Source organism: Melozone crissalis, unplaced genomic scaffold (assembly GCF_028551555.1).
Source record: "Melozone crissalis strain CALT ecotype California unplaced genomic scaffold, PUWL_Pcris_2 ptg000005l_1, whole genome shotgun sequence".
Taxonomy (NCBI): domain Eukaryota; kingdom Metazoa; phylum Chordata; class Aves; order Passeriformes; family Passerellidae; genus Melozone; species Melozone crissalis.
The window spans coordinates 35,673,925-35,699,160 of record NW_026535783.1 but is presented as its reverse complement, the minus strand read 5'-3'; the positions used below and the strand labels follow the sequence as shown (position 1 = coordinate 35,699,160).

At 36.8% G+C, this 25,236-nt stretch overlaps 1 protein-coding gene across 6 annotated transcripts in view; it reads left to right on the top strand.

The window, feature by feature from the left end:
* AOPEP (aminopeptidase O (putative)) overlaps positions 1–25,236 on the top strand; it is a 183,883-nt gene that overhangs the window by 72,926 nt on the left and 85,721 nt on the right. For all 6 annotated transcript variants that reach the window (XR_008483681.1, XM_054286070.1, XM_054286093.1 and 3 more), the window contains exons 8-11: positions 1,212–1,314; positions 1,422–1,529; positions 7,560–7,603; positions 13,659–13,719. Coding sequence is in view for 5 of the 6 variants with exons in the window: in XM_054286070.1 (XP_054142045.1) it covers positions 1,212–1,314; positions 1,422–1,529; positions 7,560–7,603; positions 13,659–13,719 (316 nt within the window). In the remaining variant the exon portion in view is untranslated. The remainder of the gene's footprint in view (positions 1–1,211; positions 1,315–1,421; positions 1,530–7,559; positions 7,604–13,658; positions 13,720–25,236) is intronic.

Genomic DNA, 25,236 nt, shown 5'->3' with positions numbered 1-25,236 from the left:
TTTTATTTCAAACAGTTACATTTTATGAAAATTTTGTGTATAGTGGATTTCTTGTGCACAGGCATGAAATAATGTCTGTCACAATAATGTCTAAAAAATACCCTGATTTAGTACTCTGGACAAAACTTTAATAAGAAACTCTGACACAGATATAAAAAAGGAAGAACTCCTCCCTCAAATGAGACACAGATATGGAAAAAATTTAATCACAAAGTTCTTGAAATCATCCTGCATGAGTGGTATGGTTTGAAGGAACTTGCCTTGCTGTGGCCCACATTTCCACTATTCTGCAGAAATGAAAGGAAAACATTTGGTTTTGAAGACTGGCCATTTCAAAATCTACATTTAGAATTGGAGAGGTTGTTTTAGTCACAGCATTAGACTCCCAAGACAGGCAACTGTTCTCAGACTACTGTTAGTTGGGATGTTTTCTGAATGGAAGAAAAACATCTAGATGTTCTTCAGTACTATGCCTGTGAAGGCACTTCTTACAAATGAAGAAAAAATGCTTGTATAGTTTCTCTTTAGTTTCAGTCTGTGCTCTTTAGAGCCTAAAAGTCCCCCACACTTAACTGCTGTAGATTTGTGGCATACCTGATACTGTATTGCATTTTAAATCAGGCAGTAAGTAGTATTTTTTTTCTAGACATTATTGTCTGTAAACCTCAAACCTGTGTGCAAAATACTTCCTCTTTTAATATTTGAACTACATTTCTTCCAACCCAAATGGAAAAATGAAAATCAGAACACTTTCTGCAGCAGTCTATTGCATGCAAACGAAAGAGGTTATTCTTGCAAGGATAGTCATGTAAGCTGTTAAGCCAAAGTTCAGGTAAAAAAAAAGAGAAAGCTCTAGTTGAATGTAGTGGCTTCACTGTCTTCCCCTGCACTTCCCCTTTCCTTAAAATGTTGGTTTTGTTTATTTCTTTTCTCTTTGTTCATAAGGTGTCTGCACTGGAAAATGATATGCAACCTGGTGTCATGCTGGCTGTAAAAAGACTACACCAACCTACTGATGAATTTTATTTAAAAGAACATTGACTTGTTAGACTGTCTAAGTCAATTTATATACTTATGGTGAAGAAAAAGATTAAACTAGTCGCAGGTGTTTAAAGTTACTATGCCACACGATGCTTTCAACTATCAGAACCTGTCATGTATGACTTATTTCTTTACTTATCCAAAACTTAATTAGTATGTTTCCATTTTAGGCCCAAAAAGGAGAGCACAGGAGAAGTGAGTGAGTCTGGAGCCTCTGTTGTCAAATATGGTCTTAAAGCAGAAAAAATCTTCATGCAGGTTCACTATTTGAAGGTGAGTTTTGTCAGCTGATTTTTACTGAGATTGCTTTATGAATATAATAAAGACTTCAGTGTTCTAGATATCAGAAAATTCACAGCTTCTGCCTTAATTTTTTGCAGGGTTATTTTCTTTTACGATCTCTGGCAAGGAAAATAGGAGAGGTCTCATACCTTGCATCTTTACGAAAATTTGTCATTAAGTTCCATGGGCAGCTTGTCCTTTCTCAGGTATTGTGCTTCTTCCTCACCTTTTAGAAAAACAAACAACCCAAATGTTTGGATTGGCTGCCTAAATCTGGTTGTGATGTAAGGGGAGAGGCAATTGTAATTGGCAATATAGGTAAAATTCCCACCTGGTAGAAGGCAGAACATTTTTTTAACAGTGACACTTGAATCACACCCTGCTAGTATCCAGTAATGTAAACAATGAGGGTTATTTTTTTAACATTATACTTCAAAAGGCTAATGTTAATAGGTACTGATGTTCTCAAAGAAAGGGTCATTTACCTTACTGGAATTACTGCCTGTGATCTTTTAGCTTGTGGTTTTTGGTTGTGCTCAGTCAAGTCTTTTCCGTGATTCCTCTCTGTTTCTGAAAGAGAAGAAATTATACTTCTGAATATATTTATTTCATTTATTTTCTTTCTCTGTGCATGCTGTTTCATTCAATGCTTCTAATTTCACCATATTTCTTATAAGGACAAAGCCGAGTAGGGTTATAAGTAGACCTGTTAGATCTTTCTGTAAAAGTCATGTAACTACTGGCTCTAGATTTGTTTTGATTTAGAAAATTACGTAGCTCTCTGAGCCCAAAGTACTAGGAATCCTGTCACTAATGATGAATCCAGCTTACACAAACAGCAGTGCAGCTTCATTAATGCTGTGAAAACAACCATTCATGGGGGTGTCTGTGAACCAGGTCACTGAACTCACTGTGGTAAAAAACACGCCTGGAAGAAAACCCACAACACAACAAATATTTAGCATTGCTAGAAGAGCAGTGTGATGACAGTGAGAGGCAAGGGAAGAGAAGAGAGAAGGGCTATGAGAGATTTTCTGAAATCACCTTCTTTGCTGAAGGTTGAAAAGTCTTATGCTTGAAATTTTTGAGGATATTCAGGACAGTGATAAACGTTTCCTTGAAACATTGAGTAAGGGCCTCTGATTTTGTGTAACCGAAGTCTAACACTTGCTGTTTCTTCCAGCCACAGTGTTTTTTGCTTGCATGCATTCTGTTTTGAATCTTACTCTTATGCAGTGAGATGTATGCCCAGGTATTTTACAAATAGCTTATGGACTTGTGATTTCTTTTGTATGTGAAGTCACCCAGAACTTAGGAGCAGTAGCCCTTAACTCAGCATTTCTGCCCTGTGGAGGAATGTTTGGGGTTTTAAGGGAGTTAACAGTGCTGCAGCTGTTTCCTGTGCCATGTTATTGAGACTGCAAGCAGCTACATTTGGCATAGTGTGGAAAATGCCAATGACTATATAAGCCTTGTCTATATTAGGATGTCCAAAATCATAAAAATTATCCCTCACTATTACACAGCTGGAAGAATTTTGAAATTACAGAAGTCTTTTGACTTCTGCTAACAACAAGAAGAAGCCCAGTGTTTTAAGCTGGTGGTAAGAAAGGTGCTCAGATTTTGGTGAGAAAGTGTTAGCTTGTTGCTCCTGGTTGATGTGGGGTAAATTATGTCAGTAGACTGAATGCTGCAAAGTGTTCAGCAGACTGTGGTAGCTAGCTACCACATACACTAGAGACTTTTCCCTTTGTCTAGCTATGAAGTGTCAATTCGTAGCTTACCTACTCTGGTCTCCTAAGATTAAACACTACACCCAGAAACATCCACTTTGGTTGTTGGATAAAAAAACTGCTCGGTGTTTTGTTACTGAATTATTGGAGCAAAAGTTAAACTTTTGCTTCTTCAGCTACTTTTTTATTTGGATACATGCAATATGCCCATAAATATGTGCTTAATATGTAAACAAAAAGAAGGGTACTTTTCTTCATTTAGAAATACAATATGGTGGAGAAAGAGTGTGGTAAATTAGAACTTCTATTCGCTTTTGTGCTTTTACTTTGTCTATCAGCCTAAATCCAGCTCTTAGTGAAATTATTGGGAAAAGCACCTTAACATACTACTGGTTTTTGGTCACTGAAAAATGCAAATGTGATAGGCCTATATCCAATTAAAATGCATTTTCTGTCTTTGTAAGAAATCTTTAGCATTGTGGTTTTTGTTGGGGTCTCGTGTAGGTAGGTAAGGAATCACAGGAGGAGTTGTAAATGCAGAAGCAATGAAGTCAAGTTAGTACAAAGTTTCTTATTCAAGATCCTTCTTGAACAAACATGCTGTCAGTGATTAAATGAATAAAAGATTAAAAATAAATAGAGGTGCAGATGGCAAGTTTAAATATTATAGTGCTATACTTTCACCTTGTCCAGAATAACTGTAAAAGTTCCCAGGTTTAGGAATTCTGGGAATGAGGGAAAGTAAAACAGTGAAAAATTACCCACGTTATGAATACTAGTCTTGTTTTAAGCGGTGTTTGTAGTAATTTTCCCAGATGGGAGCTGCAGGTGCAAGGAAATTACTTCAGATGTTGAACATTAATCAGTTTGCCTTTTTCCTTCATTTTGCTTGCATACTTAGTAGATTTTTAATAGTAGCTTTATTTTAGTTGAATTAGCAACAGATGAGTAACGCAAATCTGGAATCTTTGAGAGGGATTAAAAAAATATTCCATTTTTATTTTTATGAGAGAATTCACTTACTAATTGCTTTGAGTGAACTTTTAAAATAATGACTGGAGTGTTTTGACTATAAATAGAAAGAAAGGAGTGCAAGTTGCTGGTATGCCTAACGAAGTTAAAGCTGTTGTTAGATTTCATCTTGAAATAAAAACACCTTGGAAACTAAATTGTTTGTGGAGTTTGATTTTCGTGTGGTTCTGTCTGTTATAATGGGCAATAAACTGATTTTTGACTAAACCTAGACAGAGGTTGCATTACCTGCGGCTTACACTGTTAAGTGTCTGGCTGATGATTGTGGCCTGATAATAAAACATATAGTGGGGGGAGTCTTGCTTGCTCTAGACAGGAAGTTGTCTCTTTGGAGGTGCAGTCTGGGATTGTCAACAAAAGCCAGAAGAATGTCTAGGGAAGGAATTCCAAATAAACAGGAATCTAGAAGGGTGCTCACTGTTTATTTTTCCCACCCAGAAGGGACAAATTAAAATTTGCCACTTAGTTATGTCATTTACAAACTGCATATTTTTTATGAATAGTTTGAGTGGATAATTCCTTCAAGGAACTATTCCTTCAAGGATGTACATGTAGTCAAAGTTTTTTTGTTGCCAAGTGAATGTCCATTTGGACTATCACTTTCAGTCATGACATCACTGTTTTTATTCACCCCATTATATTCCAGTCAGAGAATTTAAACAAAAGTATCTGTTGGTTGTAGAGTACTTGAAATGTTTGGATTTGAGGTTTTAATATGAAGACATAAGTTGTCTTTTAATATTGAGTGTTCTTTTTTTGATATCAATATGTGTAATCAGGGAGAGGTACTTGCCTGATGCTCCAAACCAGTTCAAGGGTAGAAACTTGCTGGCCATTGCTCAAGAAAAAAGTTGGAGTAGTAATAAAACATGTTTTGGTATGAAACAAAAGGTCTTCAAACACCACATATATCTAGTTAATGCTTTAACTAGTCTTCATTTCCAGTTACTTCTTTCAACCTACTTTTCAGTTTTTGGGTCGTGGCTCTTCTTTCTTTTAACTCAGACACAGTGCATCCATTAGCAGAGCAAAGAAAATTTCTCCTTGATGTCAAATTCATGTCTGTACCCAGATCTGATCTGCCCAGCAGAAGCCTAGAGTTAAACTGAGGGGCTAGCAGATCCTTAGTAAATGTGTTGAATTAATTTTTTAAATGTTTTTTTCAGCTTGGCCAAATGTCAATAGAATTCCACAAACTGCAGAATAACAGTTTTTTTATATAGAGAAAAATTGTTTTTTAGCCTCAGGGTCTCTAGCCAGGTAAGAACAGGAATATATAAGAAAGTGATATTATTTAATCAGTTTGTTAACATTGCAGCATAGTGGTAGCATGTAGTTTATAACTCCTATATTCTTTATACCTTCACTGAATTACTTGCAACAAAAACAAAAAACCTCCAAACTATGATTTGCTTTATAGTCTGATCCAAAATTTATTTATAATTACTGTAGTCATCCACAAGTGTTTCCTTCAAAATGTAAAATAACTAAAGCATCTTAAAGAAGTGGCATCAAATCTTAAAAACTCCCACATTAGCCTCTGACTTTTCTCCTGGACACTTCTGAACCATTTCATCTGTGGAGGAAGAAAAAGTAGCCTGAGAGTAAAACTCACTCCAGATGGTTAAAATGACAAAATTATAAACAGCTGAAAAATCAGACCTATAATGAGATGCATCATGCAGACTTGATAATAGGCAAATGTTAAAACCCATGCTAATATGAGGTAAGTGGTAATTTGCTATCCTACTCCATTTTGGAGCGTTGAAATTTGAACAGTCAAAAAAAGATATTATTGATTAATCCTAATTTTAATAAGGCCTGTAGAATGCCAATGCCTTTTTCTTGATGTTTGGAAAACAAAGGAGATGCTTAATTTCACAGTATAGTATACAGATTATAAAACTATCTCCTATGTGATTGATGATGAAAAGCTGATGGAATCTAACCAGGGAATCTAGCTGCATTAATGTATACACAGTGCAAATAGTGTGAAGGATAATCACTTCAGTTTTACTATTCACACCCTTTTGAAATAGCTCTAACTATGATCTTTCTTATACCATATCCTTTATTTACATGTAAGCTTACTTTATGTCTCCAGTAAAACTTCCACAAGTGGAAGGAGACAGTATTTCTCTGTTTATATACAGAATAATGTATGGTTTACATACAGCAAAACTACAAGTAGTTGTATGAAATAAAAGGATTTCACACAGCATCAGCATCATGTCTGCCATACACTGTCACAGTTAATGATGGCATTCTTACCACAGCAGCACTGAGCCCAGCACTATGTAGTTTACTTTTTGTTACAAGCCAGTTTTGCAGTCGCTGCAATGCAGCCTGAGTCTCATTTATAATCTAAAGAAGGAAGGCTTAACTGTGTTACCGGTAGTTTCAATTTGCAGTCTTTGTTTCCCTAACAATGCCATACTCAGACAGAGAAACAGTATCGCTTGTTGACTGTTATGGCATTGTCCACAAAGAAAAGATTTCTGCATTTTAGGAAACATTCTTCAAGACCCTAGAGAGCAACAATTTGCAGTTGTTGTACAGTACAGTCAGTCTGTACTTGTATACTGAAGTGAGGAACATTATTAGCCTATGAAACTCATCTCCACAAAGATTAGTATTAATAAAGCAGATGCATTGGTTTTATGAAACAGCACATAAATTAATAATTCCTATTAATAAATCCTATTATTATGTGATTGTTCAAAGGAGTGCATTCTGTCAAAGTGATTGTCATTAAAATCAAGTTATGTATCTACATAGGGTGCCAGAGAACCTTTTATGATGTCAGGTGTAACTTCTTAAGAGAGCTTATCATACTGGCATAAGTGAGGATGATAGTACTGTTCTTCCATTGGCATTGCATTGTCTTTGTAAAACCATGGAAAAACTCTTGCTATCTTTTATTTGAAGAATTTACTCCTCAGTGAATGTGGTTGTCAGCAATATCGCAAATTTTGTCATGGAATGAGGAGTAGATGTGGTCTAATCAGGCATGTGCACTAAGGAAGAAAAAGCTTTTTGTAGTTATGTAATTAAAGACAACGTGATAACATAAGCACAGTGAAGAGAGTGTAAACACCCTTAAATTTGGTGTCTCTTAAGTTTTGTATGTAAATCTGCAGCCTTTAACAGTTTTAAATATAGTTTGTATGTGTGTTAAAAAGTAGGAACATAGAATTGTGTTAAAATAGTCAGCAGGCTTTTCAAGCCCATTTTCTTTCAGTGTTGACACTCCTTGCTTGAGTGGATTGGAAAACTTACAATATAGTACATATTGTATAAATAACAATATGCATCATGTTGTCATTATATCACCATAGTGGATATATACACTTTTACTTATCATTCTGTTATCTGTGGTCTTAAATCTCTCACTAGCAGTGAAGACACAGGGTTATGGCTTCATAAACATACTAACTGGGCTCCTCTGTTCATTTTTTGTTCATTTCTCAGGATTTTCTTAGCATGCTGTTGGAAGACATTCCTAAACAAAAACAGTAAGTATGACCTGGGCTAGAAAAGCCAAAGAAATATGTAGAAATAAGATTTTAATATGTGCTAGCCAGAAATAGTGCTAGCCTGAAGATTCCTACTACATATATACACAAAAAATTATGAGACTTGTTGTGGTTATCCTATACCATGCTCTCCGCAGATTTGCATATCATGTCAGAGGTAATGTCATGCGTTCACTTTGCAATCTGAAGTGCCAGGCATAGCTGCCTCCTCAAACTAACCTGTGATTCTCCTGCCAGCTGCTTTTGGCATGTGGTGCCCTAGAGCAAGGATGCCAGAACTTTGCTAAGAGACTGGGATATCAGAGAAGATGGATTTTTTTCACCTAGTCTGGTGCCATCTCCTCTCAGTCATAGATTGTGCTGCATGAGGAAAGATGGAAAATGTAAATGTAAATTGAGCATTAATTGCCTGACATGTCCTTCAAAATACTCCTATGTGTGACTATGACTGATTGAAGATGATAGTAGTTAGCAGCACTTTGAGGCTTATATTTTGGGTTGTTCTGTGCTATTTTAAACTATGCCACAAATAGAGGGTCTTTTGTAGAGGAGTTTTACATGTTACAGTTTTTAAAAATATTCACTTGAAAAATACAGTGTTGAAGGCCAGGATTGGAAAAGTGTTCATAACTCTGTGTGAGTGCTTTGGAGTGAAAAAAAAGATTATATTCACAGAGGTCAAATGTATTGAGTTTTTTAGTGAAATACTTCTCTTCCTGATGGATGAGGAACAGAGAAGCTAGTTACCATTGAGAAAATATGTTTTGTGACATCTCTGGTTTAGTTTGGTTACTTTTAGATTCTCCAGTGATGTAGTAGATAATACTCTCTCTATATGATTCAATATAGTTTCTAGCCCAAATATAATGAGGTATATTATATGGAATAAATGTGAAAATGATTTTTATAGATGGTATGATTATATATTGGCATGTTAAAAAAACTTCAGTTTTCCTTCCTTTTATTTTTTACTTGTGTTTCTCTGAACTCTAAACCCAGTGCAAAATGTTGTTGCATAAGCATCCATTTTTCTGCCTAAAAACCGTACGCAAACTTTTAATGAGACTAATGGAAAAGAACTGTGGCTCCATTTGTGATGTATCACATTCCAGAATGGACGAAAGAAATTTCAAATATATGGTAATTCATTTTACAGTCATATATATAGCAAATCTGAACTATTTATTGACACAATTACTTGACAGACATCAGCAGCAATGCAAAGAATCTTGATATACAGAAGGCTTTTATTTCTTATCTGCTGGGAGGATGTTTTTTTTTCATTCTTGAATACATTCTGTAGCTAGTACAGAAATACTCACCTGAGGTAAAAAAAAGGGAGGAAAGATAAAAATAAAGTATTTTTAGAGACCATCTGCTGATGACTGCTTTTTTGCACAAAGTTTGATGTAGGAATGAAGTGCATTTCAATATTACAGCAAAAATACTGTGTAGCACATAAAACCTCTCAGGCTTGTGCAGTTCTACCAAGTAAAATTTAAACTGTTTAAACTACATACTTCAAACTTGACAAATATTAGCACTCTAATACACTGTAATTTGTGATAGAGGCTAGTCTCAATCATAAAACAAAACAGAAGTAAAGAGACATTTGCAGTAGGTAATGAAACCAAATCTTGCCCTCAACTGTGGCAACAGTTCTATGTAGAACTTGGCTTATGGGAGACTTTTGTAATGAGAACAGGATGAACATTGGCAGAAAACTATCATGAAACAGTGTGGAAATTTTCTGTAGTTATTACACTGTAGTAGTGTAACTTTAGCTTTCTACTATTGGATACAGAGACTCGATCTAAAAGATTCTCACCTCCAAGTACTTAATTCCTTTAGTTTTTATTCAAAGGAGATTTTTTTTACTACATTCACAGTGATGAGTAGCTCCAGGATCCAGATGTGACTTTTTATTGATTTTTCCTGCCTTCTGTACTTGGAGGAGGAGAGTTCTATGCCTGCTTTATAGGGCTACTTCACTTCCTGCTCTGACTCAATTATAATGGCATGTTAGCTGCAGGAATCCATACTGTGAGGCAGGGTTCTTCTGTTTCTGGACTGCAGCTGAACACTGACGTCAGATAAACTGAGCAGTACCTTCTGGACCTTTATAATTTCTTCACTTGCCTTTAGGACTGATTATTTATCTTAGTGAAGGACTAAGGGAAAGAACCACAAACAAATATTGATCATTATCCTTCTCTAAAGGCTATTTACAAAGCCTTTTAAAATACTGCATCCATCAGCTAGAGTCTCACATTATCCCTCCCTTTCTGTGGAAAATCTACAGTCCTTCCTACCAAGAAGTGTTATTTACTTTTTATTTTATGCCACCAAGGCATTTTATTTACTCATATAATTTGAAACTTCACTACATTGAAACAAACCAAACCAAACAAATGAAACACCAAGAAACTCCCTCTTACGTGTCTGTATATCAGAATGCAGTAGATTTCATAAAACTCTAGTGGCTCTAATCTCCCTAAGGCTTGCACCCACAGTCTTTGCTGCAAGTAGATCCCTTCCACATCTGCCCAACATGTGAGCTGTGCAAAGAATCAGTGTTTACCCTCGTAACTGCGGGTTTCACCAATCTTAGATAAATCAGAGTTGCTGCTTATGCAGCTACTTTATGACTGCAAAATATTTTTGAGGAGATGGGTTCTGATCATAGGGGTTTTCTGCTGCTATTTTTTATTTCATTTCATTCAATAAAGCAAGCAAAATTACTAATAAGCTGTGGTTTTAATAACACTTGATAGACAAAGGAAGGCTTGTGTTATAGCTCTGCTGTTTCCACTGTTAATAACCCAGGTTTCCTAACCACATTGCTTGGATGTCTTCACAAATAGTCAATTAAGTACTAAAATAGTGCTGCAATTTCAAATTACTCAGCTATATAGTTGTATCTCTTTATTTCACATTTGCTTTCTTTGATTCACATGTACATTGTTGTGAATGTGGTGATTTTCACTGAGGCAAATGGCTCGTAGGCACCTAACTACTGAAGAAAATAATTGTGAAAAATTATTCCCAGTGGTTTTGATTCCTCTTTTTTTTTTTTCTTCTTTAATAAGCCAAAATATATATGCTGGATAAAATCCAAAGAAAAGTTATTTGTAGGAAGGTATGTCTAGTTGACAGAATCCCTAACTACTGTGTTTGAATTTGCTCTAATAATGCCTCCATATTTAGCTGGAATTTCTCACTTTGGAAATTACTGACGTGTATATATGTATGATGAAGCAAATGTACTTGTTTGCGTATTTTCAGTTGGATATGGTAGACTTTTATATCTTCCTTTACCTAAAAAAGAAGTTGCACAGTTTGATGTTTTTTCTCCTTGATTGAGGCATTAAGTGGGTTTATGTTAAAATTTGTAGCGTACATTAGAGCCTTGTGCAGTGAAAACTTCATGTATAGCCATCTTTTATAATGTCAATTTTCAAATTATCATTAATGTTAGTATTTTACAGAGTTTCTTTTAAAATGTGGAATCTGAACTGTGTGTGTGATGTTAGGAGATCATTCCTGGGCTGATTTGGCTTATCATCTAAACAAAAAGACAGGGATGAGATAATGGATGTAACCATGTTCTCATTTTACAGTAAGGAGCTCTTGTACAAAGCAATTGAAGAAACTTGGTCTTGTAAGAGTTAGTGCTAGTCAACTGCACACAGATCCCACTGTCCAATACCTTATCCAGAAGGCCATTCAGGAATTCACACAAACACCAGATTTAAGTCCTTACAGATGCTTAACTGCAATGTAAGCAGGTGGTAAATGCCCTTACTGAACTGCAGCCTCTACAAATATCAGGGTCTCTGTTCTTTCTCTAGGACACTTGTTTTGAGATGGCAGTCTGTTTGTGATAATTTTTGGGGGGTTATTTCTAAGTCAAACAATTTACCAGAAGCATTTCCAACATCATAGTTCTTCAGCACTGACAATTAAGAGATTCAGAGTAGATCTTTGCAATAGTCTGCTCATTACTATTGTATTTTTTTAAAAGTGAATGCCTCTTAAACAAGTTGTTTTTTTTGATAAGTGCCAAAAAGAATATCCTAATTTGAAATTTTAAAAAGTACTTGTGTGCAAGGACAAACAAAGAAGATTGCATATTGGCACATGACAGGTGTTTTTCTGAAACTTTGGGTGCTGCAGGCAGAGAAAAAGCAGTGTTATTGGGTTTGCTCTTGAGAAAAATGCCAAAGTTTTAGGAGAGGCTGAGAAACTTTCTAGTAGTTAATGCCTGGATTAGTGTGGTGTCAGAACAGTGTGGTTCCCCTGAGTGTCATAAGATCATTTCAAAGTCAGTTTTTGAAATGAAATAGAGGGTATTTTAAACAGCTGTACATAGCAAATATAACATTGGTTATTTTGTGGAGATTTTTTTTCTCACACTATAGGTTCAGTTTCTGGGGATGGGGGAAAAAGGGATTAGCTGACATGGTGAAGCTGTGTTTCTTATGCCTTGGTACAACAAATTAAATGTGCAACTAAGGGAATTTTTCCCAGCTACTAGCTCTGCTCCAGTATTAGAACACTAAGCTGTATTGGGTTTAATTCATACAACAACAAATAACAAAAAAATTTATTCTGCTTATGTTTCTTGAGAGAGAATAAATGGTACAGTCCAAGTGATCTACCTTTGCCTATAACACTTTGGTATATCCATTTTTAAGCTAGTTCTGTATGTACCCTTTTTAGCAGCCAGACAGAAATAAGAAATCAAGACTATCTTCTGGGGAAGTAAACTGACTGACTGGAAATATTTCTCTTTATCACTGTTCCCAGTCAAGAGACTCAACTATCTGACTTAAGACTAGACACCAATTTTTAGAGCACAGTGGTAAAATGAAGATAATTATAGTCTGAGGTATTAACAGTTAAATGTTCTAAATTTAATAAGCTTGCACAAATAACACAGAACAAGTCTAGATGTTTAATCTTTTATTTTAATACATTACACATGCATCACATATGTTCAGTTTCCTGTAGAAAATTGACTTATAAAGTGATCTAACGCACACAATGGTGTTTTCCTGAAAATTCAGAATCCTGGCTATGTAGAAATGCTTCTTCTTGACTGCTGATTATTTAAATCATCTGATCAGTTAAAATTGTTTACTGGGTTGTTTGCCTTCCTGATTCAGAGCTTGGAAATGGCTGTTCTTTTCATGAATGCTTTGTTGGTTGACTCTACATTACATATGTGAAAGTAACTGCAAGCATTAGAATGAATCTTGCTAAGGCATTGCCATGCACAGGACTGTACCCAAATGCTCTGATTCTCATATTTATATTCATTGAGGGCTTACTCAGCTTCATTTTTTTCAGTACTTGCATGTGTGAATATTTTTTCATTATTTTAATTTTATTTATTTTTTTTATTTGGCTTCGCTGCAAGTTGGGAAGTCTTCCACCTGAGTTGAAGTAAATACCACAATAGCTGCCTACAAAAGTAAAAGTGCAAACATAGTTTCTGAATTTACAAATACTTATGTGTGTGGTTATTTCAGTATGACACAGCTTCATAATGACAAACTATTTCCTTTTGTGGGGAAATAAAGTTCCAGACTATTCTATGACTTCACTGTGAATCAGGATATAATGGAAGTGGAGAAAGGACTAAACTAAAGTATATTAGACGTTTAGTAACTTTGAGAATTAATATTCATCAGTGCTTTTTATAACCCCAAGTTTATCCATGTAACAAGAAGTAGAGCACGCCTTCATACTTTACATGTTTCATAGATGTAGTTTACCACATAACACTTTCTCCGTCAATCCTTATCAGCACTAAATTTATGATTTGACTTTTATGTACACAAAACCTGATCTACCTTTAATTTGCTCATAGAACCTCTGATGGTTTTATTCATTAAAAAATAATCCCAGAATTTTGTACAGTTCAACCAATACATGAATTTAGAAGGTTTGCCTATCCTCTAAAGGGTTGTTTTTCTCTTGAAAAAAATTGCTATTTTTTGCATATCTTCTAATTTTATTTTTTTTAAAGGTCTGGGTTAACTGTAGAAAGTATCTTCCAGAACTGGCTGGATACTTCTGGAATACCAAAGGTAAATATAAAACACCAGGTCACAGTTCTTTCTGAAGTCTTATATATAACGATTTTCTCATTATATCATTTATTTTTTAAATCACTACCTGATCTTATAACAGGTATGATATTAAATAAACCAAATAAACCAAATAAAGTTTTGATGATGACTGTTTTCCACATCTTTGTATGGCTTTAGCTTTTACCAGTTGCAGGTTTTTTCTTCTACAGTGGTTTCAACAAACCTGCCAAAGGGCAAATCTTACAAAATTTATCCTGTAAATTAAGATTGTAGTCATATGATAAGTATACTTTACAGTATAATGATGGAGCCTACTAAATGCAAGGTCCATTGTTCACAGTTGTTGGAATATGAATTACTTGAAAGCATTACTGACAGCAGTAATTAAATGTTAAATTATTTGTACTTTGGTAACTTGTGTATTTTGTAACTTGCTTATAAATCTGCTGTATAGATAACATCTATTATTGGTGTTCCAGCATTGAGACTAAGCTTTGTTTTCTGCTTTTAATGCTAAGAGTTTTTTTTAATATTTTAAGTTCTGTGAACTGAAAAGGCTTAGTTGCGTCTGTGCTATGTGAAAGTGTCTGATTATTCATTTTGGACTAAAACTGGGATAAGATAAAAAGTGGTATCTGTACATTAATCTTCATAAAACCATATTTTTTACAAAGTAATTTTTAGCATACTCTCAGGACTCAGTTTCTAACTGATTTCCCCTAAGCAGGCACCCCCTAGGATGCTTGTGTTCTGGTTTCCATGTGCAAAAGTGCAGATACTTAGGCAGCATGACTGAGTGAGCATGTTTGCAGGTAGAATGGACAAAACTGGAGAGCTCTGACAGTGCTCAGAGAACCTGATCTGCACCCAGACACTGTAGTTGAGCTCTTCCCTTGACAGCTTGAGAGATGTGCGTGTCCACTGATCCCTGTATGCTGTAGAAGGCTTTTGGGAAAGATGTACTCTGAGATCAACATGCTTTGAGACTATTTGAATAGGCTGTAAAATCAAGGCAGAGTTTGTTTTTTGTTGTAAATTTATTGAAAATAAAGATAACTTTAATTAGAAGGGAGGAAAGGAAGGGATAGTATCATCATGCATCTTGATGCTCAGTCATTTCCTAGAAGAGGACCTTGCTTTTAATTCTGTGTTCAACCAAGGTTTTATTTTTGGTAAAAAAAATGGCACACATTGTCAAACAGCTGATTCAAGCATATGGAAGACATTGATGTTGCATAGCTGTACCTGTAAGAGGCTGAACTGGCTCCTGAAATGTAAGAGTTTTCTTGCATTTTATCTACACATATCTTTTTGAGGATGTGCTTTATTAATGTCTGGCCATCAACTTAAAATCACAAACTAGGAAGACAGGAGCAGATTAAAGAACTGGAAATGGTTTTGACTAATGTGCAAACCAAACTGTTTTCCTGAGTAGCACAAGTTGCTCAGAATGAATAGTAAGTAGTTTCATTATACCCTGCAAGTATCTGTTGCTTGTGTAAACAAGGCATGTATCAAAAATATTTCCAAACCCAGCAGGTTTGTAAGTTGTTTTAAATTTTCTTTAATGACTTCAGAGATATCCTTGGTAATTTGGCTGTTCTGTATAAAAAATGTCAACACAGATTTTGCTAATTTTGTATTCTACTTCTGAGCAGCAGCCCGCTGATGCTGACCTCTTCTATCTCTCTCTCTGTCTCTCTCTCTGTCTCTCTGTCTCTCTGTCTCTCTCTCTCTTGCCCCCCCGCCCCCCCCAATAATATTGTTGATAATAAAATTGTAAATGTTTTGGGTTGAAAGGGACATTAAAGATCATCTAGTTCCAATCCCCATGCCATGGACAAGGACATCCACTAGATCAGGTTGCTCAGAGCCCCATCCAACCTGGCCTCGAACACTTCCAGGGATGGAGCATACACAGCTTTTCTGGGAAACCTGTTCCAGCGCCTCACCACCTCACCACTCTCATAGTAAAAAATTTCCTCCTCATATCTGATATAAAACTACAGTCTCAGTTTGAATCCATTCCCCCTTGTCCGTCACTACATATTCTGTAAAATGCATTTTTCCATTTTTCTTGTAGGCTCCTTTCCCATACTGGAAGGCTGAAATTAGGTCACCCTTTCTCTTTTCCAGGCTGGACAAACCCAACTCTCTCAGCCTTTCTTCACAGGAGAGGCGCTCCATCCCTCTAATAATCTTGGTGATCCTCTACTGGACTCACTCCACAGGTCCATGACCTCCCTGTGCTGGGACCCCAGAGCTGGATGCAGGTTCCAGGTGGGCTCTCCTCAGAGCAGAGCAGAGGGGCAGAATCCCCTCCCTGCCCTGCTGCCCACGCTGCTCTGGATGCAGCCCAGGACACGTTTGGCTCTCTGGGCTGGGAGTGCCCATGGCTGGGTCATGTCCAGCCTCTCACCCACCAGCACCCCCAAGCCCTTCTGGGCAGGGCTGCTCTGCATCTGTTCATCCTCAGCCTGTGCTGGTACTGGGGATTGCCCTGACCCAGGTGCAGCACCTGGAACTTGGTCTTGCAAAACCTCAGGAGATTCACATGGGCCCAGTTCTTGAGCTTATCCAGGTCCCTCTGGATGGCATCCCATCCTTCAGGTATGTCAACAGCACCACTCAGTTTGGCATCCACACAAATTTGATAGTGTGCACTTGATCCTTGTGTCTGTGTCATTAATGAAGATATTAAATAACACAGGTCCTAATACTGACCCCTGAGGGACCCCACTTGTCACTGATCTTCATTCAGACTCTGAGCCATTGACCACTACCCTCTGGATGCAACTGGCCAATCACTTTCTTATCCATCTAATAGTCCACCCATTGATTTGCTCCTTCTCCAATTTAGACAGAAGGATGTTGTGTCAAAGGCTTTACAGAAGCACAGATAAATTACATCTGTAACCTTCACCTTGTCCACTGGTGGAACCAGAGAAGGCCACTGAGTTGGTCAGGCAGGACTTGCCCTTGGTGATGTCCTGCTGGGTGTCTCAAATCATCTCCCTGTCCCCCATGATCTTCCCAGTCACAGAGATGAAGCTGACAAGTCAGTAGTTCCTAGGATCCTCTTTTTTGCCCTTTATAAGATGATTTATACTTGTTGTCTTCATCACTTGCCAGGTTCTTATGGGAACCAACTTCCATTTTATTGGAAGAACTGGAGTTGTCATTCAGTGAATAGGAAACCTTATTTCCTTTTTGCTTTATTAAATCATTAGAGGAGCCTTTGTTCCTGAAATCCAGACTGTAGAGGTTGCTTAGTAGCTCTCAATATGTTAGTAGCTATAGTGTAAGTATGACTATAATTACTGATTACAGAACTGTAAATATTGTAGATTTACCTGTGTGGTTTACAGGACCTTTAAAAGTATTTAGATTATTTCAGCAAACTAATAGCCTGGCTTATTTGATCAATCTATATGAAGGCACATAAGAACACAACTTACATGCAGATGAATTACATTATAAATTACATGCACATGAACTACAGATGAACGGCATTCTACATAGCAGTCCAGGAATGGCACAGAATTTAGTCTCTCTCACATGGTTTAGGTGAGTGGACTAGGGTGTGTTCACAGGAAGGTTTTTGTCAGCTCCTTTGGGCACAGTCATGCGACAGGGGTACCCACTAAAACTGACCACCTTCTTTCAGTACTGAAGGAAATGAAAAGCAGCTGTTGGATATCTGCTTCAAAGATGTCCCAAAGGCATAGAAGCAGCATCCTACAACCTACACACAAGATTCAACACCTTTCTACTTATAACCCTTGTCATACTGGTTCTGGAGTCCTAGAGCACAACACTCTTAATACTGCAGCCCCTACTATGAGAAATTACATGACTTTTAAAATTACAAATACTAAGACTTCACTGCATTTGCAGAGGAAACCTCCTTACTGGAAAGACTATACTTTGTAATGAAACTGGGAAATGTGCATCATGCTGTACTTAAGTCCCAACATGGTTGCTTTATATCTCTCTCATACAAAAATTTTTGTATTTTATACTTGCTGTGGTGTTTCTGTGGTTTTATTTCCATGCTTTGGTGGATTTTGGACAGGAAATTCATGTTATTCACTGAGTATAAAGAAAATTCACTTCAAATGGTTCATTTATAGCAGTAGCTATCAAGGTGATGTCAATAATTCTCTTCTGTGTTTATATTTAAATCTATCCCCTGTATGCAACTGGTACTCTTTAAAATTCAGTAACCAAACGGTCACTTATGATCAGAGTTCTTAGCCCACCCCTTAGTTCACTATCTTCACAACAGTGTCTAGCTTAGGGACACTGTAAGGGTACAAAAAGGTATGCAAAAGGTATGCACAAGGGTAAATACTTTACATTCCCCAGACTGCTGAAGCAATTTCACCATCTTCCTTGCAGTACAGGAATCTTATATTCTTTACATTTTGTATTCTTTACAGTCATAAGTCATCCATCTGTCTAACTGAAGTTCCTCTACTCCTTTACTTGTGCTTTGTTACATTTGTCATTCCAAACTCTCTCTCCAACTCTGTCCAGGGAACTGCAGATTTATAGATATAGATTATATACATATAGATATACACATATGCTCCTTTATACTTGCAGCTTCAAACTATTGAAACTTTAATATTTTTCAGTTTCTATTAGTTTCACTCTTGGAAAAGTTATCTGGGCTATTTTCCAGGCTCAGGTATATACCAGTTTCCAGGCTCAGGTATATATACCAGCAGAAATCAAGAATAAATTGATGTAAGGGGGTCATATGAATAAATAAAATCAGAATTTGGCTTGCTGCCATGAAAAAGTAATTCTGCATACTACCTAACATTTTCAATTTGTTATTTTCTAAAGCATTAAAGATTAATGTTATGAAAAAGAAAGTGTGGTTATAAGCTGGCCAATTCTTTCTTACACAGAAGAGTGCCCCTGCACAATGGTTGGTTTCAGGCTTGCTGAGCAGGGTTTTCTCACACACAAAACAATAAGGAATATAAAACATGAAAAGAAAGCAGTTCTCAAATACAAGCTTTCATGAGGGCTTTTTCCTGGGGATGCATTGTGGTGGTGTTAAATAAGGTGAAGCATATTGCGTGGTTGAAAATACCTTTTATCAAATTATGCAACCTTCAGTATGTGCTTCTGTCTCAGCACTGACTCACTGGGGGATTAGGGCAACTTTTCATCCTGTGCAAATAGTAGTGAGTTAATACTGCTAACTTTAGACAATGAGTTAAGCTGGCAAGGAGTAGAATCAGAAGAACCAAATAGCTTTACAACTGGAAAACACCTATGAAATCATTGTAGTCCACTTCATACCTGCTTATGATGATTTGCTTTCCTAAGTACTTTTCTATTGTTTCTTTCAGCATGTGCAGTGTTTAATTAGAATTTAAGGCTAAAAGGCTATATGCCTCTTTAGGAAGATTTTCTCAGTTCTGCACAAACTTGTCTTTCTCTTATATTGCCCAATTACTATTACCTGGTTTTTTTATTCTACCCTAGGTAACTAACCTTTTAAAAATAAGCTTTAAGTCTTTCCCCCTTTTTGAACCCTATTGTACACTGTTTGACAAGTAGATCAATAAACATTAGGTAGTCTCTGCATTGCATGAACTTCTAAATGTATTTAACTCATTCCAGTTTAAATCACTTTTTCTTTTGCTTTTGAAGTGGCACGTTATTATTTACTGGTAAATTTCCAATATAGTTTGTTTCTTGCCTGTGTATTTCAGCTGGTATCTTGTATAATAAAAATCATCTTCTCCACATTCACTCTCCAGTTCAAAAAAAAAAAAAGGGGGAAAAAAAAAGTAGAGTGAGTGGCCTCCTCCTTCATGATTTTTAGTTTCCAATATATCCTACACTGTAATGTACAAGTCTCAATATCACCTAATGAGTCAGGTTGAAAGGGACCACAGGGGGTCATCTGGTCCAACCTCCCAGCTCAAGCAGGGTCAACCTAGAGCACACTCCACAAGATTGCATCCAGGCAGTTCTTGAATGTCTCCAGTGAAGGAGACTCCACAACCTTTCTGGGAAGCCTGTTCCAGTGTTTGGTCACCCACACAGAAAATTTCTTCCTCATGTTCAGGTGGAACTTCCTGTGCATCAGTTTCTGCCTATTGCCTCTTCTGCTATTGCTCAGCACCACGAAGGAGAGCTGGATCCATCCTCCTCGCAGCCTCCCTTCAGATACTCACAGACATTGATGAGGTCCTCTCTCAGTCATCTTTTCTGGAGGCTCCCTCAGCCTTTCCTCATAAGTGAGATGTTCCAGTTCCCTACCCACCTTCTTAACCTTTCTCTGGACTAACTCCAGGACCTCCATGTCTCTCTTGCCCTGAGGACTCCAGAACTGGACACAGCACTCCAGATGTGCCTCACCGGGGCTGAGTAGAGGGGCAGGATCACCCCCCTGGCCTTCTGGCAGTGTTCTTACTAATCCAGTCCAGACCACCATTGGTCTTCATGGCCAGCAGGACACACTGCTGGCTCACGGACAGCTTGTCCAGGACCCCCAGGTCCTTCTCCTCAGAGCTGCTTTCCAGCTGGTTAATCATCTGGGGTTATTCCTTCCCAGGTGCAATAACACTTGAATTTGCAGACCCTGAATTTGCCTTTACTATCAGATGGTTTATCTCTGCCCATCTCTCTACCTTGTCCAGGCCCTTCTGAAGGGTTGCACAGCACTCTGGGGTACTGGCCACTGCTCCCAGCTTTGTGCACTCAGTGACCTGCTGAGGAGGCCTCTGTCCCTTGTCCGAGTCACTGATGAACCAGTTGAACAGCACTGGGCCCAGTGTTGACCCTTGGGGGACAACCCTAGTGACAGGCTCCCAACTAGACTGTGACAACAAACACAACCCTCTGGGATCTGCCATTCAGCCAGTTCTCAGTCCACCTCACTGCCCACTGATATAGTCTGTACTTCCTGAGCTTGCTGGTGAGGTTGTTATGGCTGATGGTGTCTAAAGCCTTGCTGAAATCCAGGTAGACAACACCACTCTTCCCTCATCCATCCAGGTAGTTGTCCTGAACGCATCAAGGTTGTTTACGCATGATTTTCCTTATGTCATGTGATCAAATAGCTTCCAGTTTTAGGATAAACACCCCAAACATCACCTCACAATTACAAAAAATTGAAAGAAGCTATAGCAATGCTGTATCCTTCTCCTAGTCTCTTTTGTTATTTTATCCTTCCAGTAAAGTTTAATTCTCATCCACTGTTCCACCAGTATTTCCTGATTAAGGTTGGAATTGCCAACAGGTATTTCAGAGTATGTACAACTCTTAGTGGATCTTGCGAGACTACTATGCCATGTTTTGTAACGGGCACTGGAGTACAGCTTCCAGTAGTTACAACAATAAAAATTTTGCCACTTATTTTTTGCCAGTTCTTTTCTCCTACCTGCACTGCTTTTCGTGGCTGTGATAAAGGAGTAGTTTAATGTCCATATACGTAATAATGGACTTATTTGTAAATCATCAACATGTCTGAAAATACACAGTCAAAAGAAATCTTCTGGTGGTGAATATTAGTTTATTAATAGTATTTCTGGTTTTGTTTGTAAATGGTTAACTCTTGGATTTGAGCAACCTGATCTAGTGGAATGTGCCCCTACCTATGGCAGGTGAGTTAGGACTATATAGTCCTTAAGGTCCCTTTCAATCCACACCATTCTGTGATTCCATGATTGTCCTATTTGAAGAAGAAATGGATTGCAAAGGAAACTCATAGCAAAACTGTTTAAAAATTTGAACTGAAATGTAATTTTTGAAGGTTTCTAAATCAATGCAATTAGAGTACTTCTGTGGTTTTATAAATTTTTGGAGGATGTTACAGCAGCAGTTCAAGTACTTAATACGATTTGTGATAAAGCAACATGTTGTTAAGAAGGGCCCTGGCTTTTGCTCCAGTAACAAGCTATATAGATTTCCTGTTTCCTTTTACTAAGACAAAAGTACAGGTGAAGGGGTAGCTCTACAGGAAAATGCTTCACAGGTTAAGAGTTATGGTCAATAACTAACAAACCAACCACACTGAAATATTTTTTAAAAGAATGGTCTTACTAAACTCTTGAATTATCTTTAGCACATCTTCACCCAGGTTTTACAGAGGGTACCCGAACATTTTTCTTGCATTAAAATCATTGTTATTGGATCAGAATGTAAGTTAAAGCTATGGATTCTTAACACTTGCTATTTCTTGTTGTTGTTAGTTATACCTTTTCTTGCAATTTTTTTTCTTGAGGTACATGACAAATACATATTGGTAGATGGCAACATTGGAACCAAGTACACAAGTGAAATGAGCATTTTTTGTTGAGATACAGCAAATTAGTAGGCATTGGCAGTGAGAATGATCTGTTAAGGACAAAAATCTCACTCAAACATAAATTATTTGGAGAAAAAAACAGGAAAGGGGTATAATTTTCTTCAGTAGTTAATAGAGTTCAGTAGTGAATCTGTTAGATTAGTTTCAAAACTGGTGTTAAAGATTAGTCCGAAGAACAAAATATTGCTGTTTAAATAATGAAGTTTGAGGCTTACTCCTTAGTTAATTTTTTACCTGAAGATAGATATTTTTGAATATATTTTGTATGAGTGCAGAAAATGTAAGTGATTCAACTGATGGTTGAATTATATTTGAGAAATAATTTGAAGAAAGCATAGCAGCTACCTTAAGATATGTGCTTATTCTTGTACATGGAAACCACACTTTGAATAATAGGCACTTCCCCTCAAGAAAACTGGTTTGTTTGTTTTTCTTTTTTTTATGTTAGCAAGGTTGCAGATTGGAAGACGAAATGATCTTTCTAAAGTTCTTAAAAATGTAATTGGGTATACGTCAACAATATAAATTATTTAATGTCTTCTGTAATGATAACAAGCACAGTAAGAAAGTTTTTGAATATGAATCACCAGTGCTGAGGCTTTTCTGAAATTATTTGTTATACTGACAAGACTGCATCTCATTTTCTTAGAAGAAGGGATTTAGAAAAATATTAAAATGTAATCAAACCATATGTATGGTACTACAGGATGCATAAAAGTTGTATGACGATAAATCAAGAGAGACTTCGTCTTTATGCTCATGACTCTTTGAAAAATGCTTTAGGTAAAGACTATCCACCTGAAAATTCTTCTAGATAGATCATAGTATACAGAGAATTTGGTATTTTGTTTGTAACAAGCTATCAAATAAGTTCTAAGGTCAGTTATTATTTAAATAGAGTTTGTGTTGATCTAAAGAAGGTCATCAGCATAAAATGGCATTGTAATTTACTTAGCCATTCCTATAAATTGCTCCTAAGATGTGCTAAATGAGACACAACAGTGGTTTATTTTAGTTTCTAGAATAGTTCAAGAAGTTCAAGAAAATCCCTTATGTTAAAAAATACATCATTAAAGGTCAGTAAGGACCCAAATTTATTACAGAGCTCTTCAAGTTCAGGCGTGGTTTAGTCTTGCTATAATTTTAGAAGTTTTGATGTAGGTTTCTTCTGTATTGCATATGATTGCTGATTTAGAGAAAACCGAAGACATTCAAGATCCAAGTAGCATTGCTACACAGTATTGTGTGATCACATTTTAAAACTGGGTAACATGCTGCCTCAGGTGAGATTCTCACATTGCACTGAGTAACTTGGTGTCTAGGCTGAATGTATATAGTTATTTTTAAAATTTAGATTTGAAAACATTGGCCATAAAATTTTAGTGCCTCTGTTGTTCCAATTTCTAAAACTGAAGTTTTAAACAGAATTTTAGGAGTCTCCATTAATTGAATAATTAAGAAAAAAATGCTTTTGAGATTATCAGCTTGAACCCTGAGTCTACATAAAGGATGAGAAAGATGCTTTACTGGTTTTAGTTTAATGACCTACTGAAACACTGGCTTGCCTCTCCATTTACAAGCCAGATTTTCACAAGTGTCCTGTTTTACTTTGACTACCTTTCAGTGTCATGCAGCTCAGAGGTAAAGTACTTGTAGTAGGGTAGTAAATCTGCACAATTTCAAGAAGTTGAAGTGCATTTGAAACAAATGTTCAATTTCTGAAATAACAGTGACTGGATTCCATGTGTTTGTTCATTAGAATCTCTCTTAAGTTTAATAAATCTCAAGCAGTCATTTTCATTCCCTTTTCCTATTAACTGCACTGCTGAACACAAAAGCTGTGTTATGTGCAGAATGACTGAGCTTATCCATTCTAGAAAGGAGTTATGTTTGGTATCTAAAGAACAATAACAGTTTGCTGCCTGACTGATCAATGCTGGACCAAGTTCACATTCCCAAGTTCCCACTCTCCCACCTACATACACAGGAGGTGGAAACATAGCAAACAGAGGGAGGACAGGCCCTCTTTTACACAGAAATATTGAACTTAGACTTGCCTAATAAGGACACAACTGCATAGCAATAAACATAAGTTTTAATTACTGCTTGTAAAAACATCTTAAGAAAAGCACAGAAGTTAGCACCAATTAATTTTTAGCTTGTTCATTGTTCTTTTACTCAGTGGAAACAAACCATAAAGGTTTAAAATATTTTTCATGCTACCTTGCCAGAAATTTTTTCTGTATTAGTGTATAATTAGGAAAGAATACCTTTTGAGATATCTGAAACCTCTCCAGCTTCAAGTTGGTTATAAGTAATTTGAATGAATTGGAACCAGGCTATGAAAAAACAAGAAGTAAAATGCTGCTCTAGGAAACAACATCGGACATCTTTTTAGTTCAGAAAGATAAAGAATTGGGCCTGAAATTGAGGTAGAAATCTTATGTGACAGGGACAAGTTGCTATATACCCTCCAGAGTGGTCTGTGATTTTTAAAAGAACACACATTTTACTTCCTGGAAATTTTCCCCAGGCTTTTACAAAATTTTGTATGTGACTGGAAGGAGTGAATATGTGGGGAAGATTTATTGCAATACATATTCTGTATGTGAAATCCATGCAGCCCTCTGTGTGCTGACCTAAAAACTGTCATTCAGGTGCATTCAGGTCTAATGATTCAGTCAGAAACTCAAAGTGATCCTGAGAGTTCAAATGCTGCTGCATTTCTGTGTTTCTAGCTGGCTAGACTTGAGGATGGAAGTTCTTGCTTTTGAGCCCTATGTTTTTTTTCAGACACTCTGCAGAAATGCTGGCTACTGAATACTTCTTGAGAGCAGATGGTAAATAAGTTTGTGTAAAAGTCTTCATTCCATCTCCATCAGTTCATTGTATTCCACAAAGTCAGTAGGAGCAATGTTGAGATATTTCTCAGTTTACAGTACCTTCCTTATCTCCTTTTGACTTAACTATGCTTTAGAATCAGACTGAAGACAGAAATATTGATCACCCTCTTTAATCATGAAAAATAGGTGATTTTTCTAAAACTTATTCCATCTCCATAAAGAAGGAATGCTTTAAATATTCTGTCTACTCCCTTCTAAGGTCAAAGAGGAATTTAAATGCTGAAATGAGAATGTCCAGAGAAAGACAGGTTTGAAAAGTCTATTGGCTGACAG